The following is a 4,118-nucleotide window of genomic DNA, read 5'->3' on the forward strand; positions in this document are numbered from 1 at the left end:
CAGCCACCTGGCTAGCCCCAGCTCTCTACCACTTGCCACAGCAGCCTCCGCGCTGCTCCCCACATGCCCAAGCACATCCTCATTCAAACGTTTGCAGTCACTACCCCCTGCTTGGACCGCGTGTCTTTCAGCCATCTGCATGGCTCATTGCCTCACTTTGCTCAAGCCTCCACACAAAGCATACTTGGTCCTCACCACTGTATTCACAATGGCATCCTACTAGCCTCCACTGCTTTCTCCTCCTCAACTCTGCTTTGTAGTTCTTCACTGAACTTTTCATCCCTGACATACTATTTGTTTGTTTGTTTATCTTAAGATAGAGATCTTAATTGGATCCTACATGGATTAAAACAACTGTAAAAGACATTTGGAAGATAATTGGTCGAATTTTAATATGAACTGGATATTAAATGATATTAAAGAATAACTGTTATTTTTTGTTAAATGCCCCCAGCAGAATGTAAGTTCTATGAAAATAGGTTCTTTGTCTCTCTTGTTCACTACTGTATTCCTGACACCTAGAATAGTGCTTGGCACATAGGAAGCACCCAATAAGTTTTATTGAATGAATGAACAAATGAATATTCTGACCATTAGGTACAGAACTAAAAATATAAATTTTTTTTAATATGTGTTCTGAGCATGGAAAATATGCTATAATAATCATGTATTTCCTTTAAAGTGAGGAATTAGCTCCTTGTAAAAGAAAACAATAAAACAAACATCTCAGGCTAAAAAGTACTTGTCCACACTGTACACTGTAATCATTTCTCTTTCCTAATAAGAGAAGCTAAGAATACACAATAATTATGTATCTTCAGCTTTCTAAACACAAACATGCCTACCAAGTAATTAGGTTGAGACCAACTATTAAGATTAAACTTCAGAGCACCTGTTATCACCACCTGTTAATACGGTTATTTTATTATCTCTTACTCCCACCACCACTGCTTTGGAATGCAAACTCCATTAGAGCAGGATTCTGTCTGTTTTGTTCACTCCTATATACCCAGCTCTTAGAACAGTGCCTGACATATAGGAGGCACTCAAACAACTAACTGCTGAATAAAATTAATTAATAAATTCTGTTCAACTCTATGTGAAATGTTCTATGTGGTACATTCATGCTATCAAACGTAAAACTCATAAGGATGCTATTGTCAAAATCACTTTTTAAGATGGTTGCATCTACAATATAACCTTCATTCCCTAGGCTTTCCTTTGATATGTGAAATAAACTTGAAGGGGTATTAGTTAATAAAATGTGTTCTTATTACTTTTTTACTTAAGTTATAAATAACACCAATAATATAATTTTTTTCTTTTTTAAATCTTTGAAGGTAAAATTGATTTTGGGTTTTTGAGATGGCTGCTAGAACTCATCTCCTTTTTATTGAGAACAAACAATGAGAATTTAAAATACTTTTTAACAGTTTCTAAAACAGAAATATATGGAACATTTTTATACTTAAAAAATGGTAATGGATGTCATATTAAATGTATAGTGAACCATGAATAAAATAATCCTCTCTGGAAATTTCTGTGAAAAAAGTAGACAACTAATTTTATGGGGAGGTTTGAGCACTGCCTTGTTTTGAGGGATGGGTCTTTTTTTTTCTTTCGACTCTAATTATAAGGTTATCCATAGTAGGGCATCAATGTTTTTGGTATAAAATTCATCTGTTCCATAGCCACCCTTCAGGTACCATAAAAGAAAAAGTAACTAAACTAATATTAAGAACCCGAGCACTATTTTAAATGTAAGGGATGCCTTGGAAATGGCGTAGCTGAGGTCAGACACCAAAGCTGTGGATACGTCAAAGGTGCACGTCAGGGCAGAAGGTCCTTTGCGGCCGAGACCACTGTCCTGTCAACCTCCCTCTTCAAGAACTATATCAAGTTTGAAGTGTGTCTATTTACACTGTCCCTGGAAGTATATAAACAAAAAGTGCCCCCAGTTCACCCTCTCTCCAGCCAGGGAGAAGATGCTCAGAGGAAGGACCAGAGAAGCAAAGGGAAACTGGAGCTTCCTCTTTGGGACCTGGGAAGATGATGTCCTCCTACGCAGAATGGAATGAACTGAGTTTGTCGTATATTTTGAGAATGTGAAGAATTTGGTAATTCTAAAATCAACCATGAGTTCAAAAGAATAAAATGAAATGTCTTGTGCTCACATTTGTCATCATGATGGTGAACATTCTTTGTAAGAAACGGTAATATATCTGATCACTGGATATGACATGTGGCAGACAGGCATATTTCTGCAGTAGCTTCTCATGAGTTCTCCATTTTAAAGAGGCTGCAGCTCTCTGTTCAGCAGCTGTGAGTGCTGGAATCAAGTCAGGCAGAGAGGGTAACTAAAAAAGAAACATCAAAACAGTCAATTATAATTAAGTAAATCAATTGCAGCATTCAATAAAATTATTCAGTCTTATAATACATTGGGGAAGGGAATATCCCTGCTCATTTCAGAATTTAGAAGGCATCTCAGTTCTCACAAGAAGATAATTATCTTAAAAAGTCTTCTTTAAAAAACCTATAAGTAAAATTTATACTTCCTGGAAACCAAATTTTGAAGGAGAGAGTAGGACTCATCATTCTTCCTGTCAGACTGATTACCATAGCAACCCTTCTAACTAAAGTAAAATTTATTATATATTATTACTGTGAGCAAGCTTTGACCTTGTAAATTCCTACCCTTTTGTCCTCATTATTTGCTATTCTTGGAATAATAACTAATGCTAATAAAAAATGAAAATACAAACTCCAAAGACAATAAATAAGAATCATAGTAATAGAAAAATTGTTAATGTAAGAATTGTAGAGGAAATTCAAGCTATTCAAACTCCAACAGACTTTTACTGAGCACCTACTATGTGGTAAGCACTACTTTAAATACTCTCCGTTCATTCTTTCATTGAGTCCTCACAACAACCCTGCAGAGAAGAATACAAAGTTCAGAAACTTTTTTGAAAGATGGGATTTACCTTATTTTCTTGAACACTGCTTTCTCCACCAGTAGACATAAGTTCCAAGATTTCTGGAAGATGATCTATAAGAGCATCTAGTACCTTTTAATAGAGATATTGATTATCTTATAGTGATTACTATGTTTTTCTAGATTAGTTAACTCCACATGTCAATTTCTACAGAGTAATAGTGTTTTTACCAAACAACATTTTGGAAGTTTGTATTCTCTTACTCTGCCATCTTCTTGTTGGAAAGTCTTAGAAACATAGTTAACTGCCTGATCAATCTACCTTTGGAAAGAGATTAGTGTACCTGCCTGTTGATACTGTTCAAATAGTCTAAACCTGAAAGAGCTACTTCTACACAACTAACTCAAAAACTGTCCAATGCTCGAACACTGCCTCCCAACTTTTGAAAGGCATTTTAAATCAGATACTACCCTCAGTAATATCAAAATATTGATGAGTTGAGCTTTGGCAAGCTAGTAGTCATTTAGGTGAATGGGATCTACTAAATATAGCATCAAAATAAAAGTATTTCAAAGTCTTCACAAGTACATACTCGATTATAAAATATGCTCCAAACAATGCTAAAAGAAAAAAGATATAAAATGTGATAAATGATTATAATTGTGTAAAATAAAAACCTTTACATAAAAAAAATAACATTTATATAGAAAAAAATAGAAAAATTTAAAAATATAACAAAATAGTAACAGTGATTAGAATTAAAGGTACTCATTTGTCTACTTTTGGGCACTTCTTAAATTTTCCTTAAACAAACATACATGTACTAAATTTTGAATCTGAATATATTTTAAATCCTAGTATTTTTAAAGATCTTCTCAGTTTCCAGTCTGAGTTGATTTGAAGCCTCTGTGGCTGGTCAACTGAAAGAGTTCATGCAATTCCTAAGAAGCAGGGGGAGAAAGGCATTGATACGTTTGGACTTAACATAAAAGAAGTAAAAACCAAAGAGTAAGAAGATATTACCTCCAGTGATTCGTCTTGTAATAATGTTATTAGTTCTTTATGTATTAAACATACTCCAGAATTCAGAAGTTTAGACACCTAAAATGTAGCAATAAAGTCTCTCAGATTTGAGACTATTAGACATATATAGTTTAAAATAATAATTTTTAAAAATAC

At 34.1% G+C, this 4,118-nt stretch overlaps 1 protein-coding gene across 1 annotated transcript in view; it reads right to left on the bottom strand.

The window, feature by feature from the left end:
- PPP4R4 (protein phosphatase 4, regulatory subunit 4) overlaps positions 1-4,118 on the bottom strand; it is a 133,079-nt gene that overhangs the window by 44,088 nt on the left and 84,873 nt on the right. The window contains exons 11-13 of the mRNA XM_012655192.1: positions 3,963-4,040; positions 2,988-3,071; positions 2,175-2,357 (exon numbers count right to left, since the gene is read on the bottom strand). Coding sequence (XP_012510646.1) covers positions 2,175-2,357; positions 2,988-3,071; positions 3,963-4,040 — 345 coding nt within the window. The remainder of the gene's footprint in view (positions 1-2,174; positions 2,358-2,987; positions 3,072-3,962; positions 4,041-4,118) is intronic.

This window comes from Propithecus coquereli, unplaced genomic scaffold (assembly GCF_000956105.1).
Source record: "Propithecus coquereli isolate 6110/MARCELLA unplaced genomic scaffold, Pcoq_1.0 Scaffold468, whole genome shotgun sequence".
In the NCBI taxonomy this organism is placed as follows: domain Eukaryota; kingdom Metazoa; phylum Chordata; class Mammalia; order Primates; family Indriidae; genus Propithecus; species Propithecus coquereli.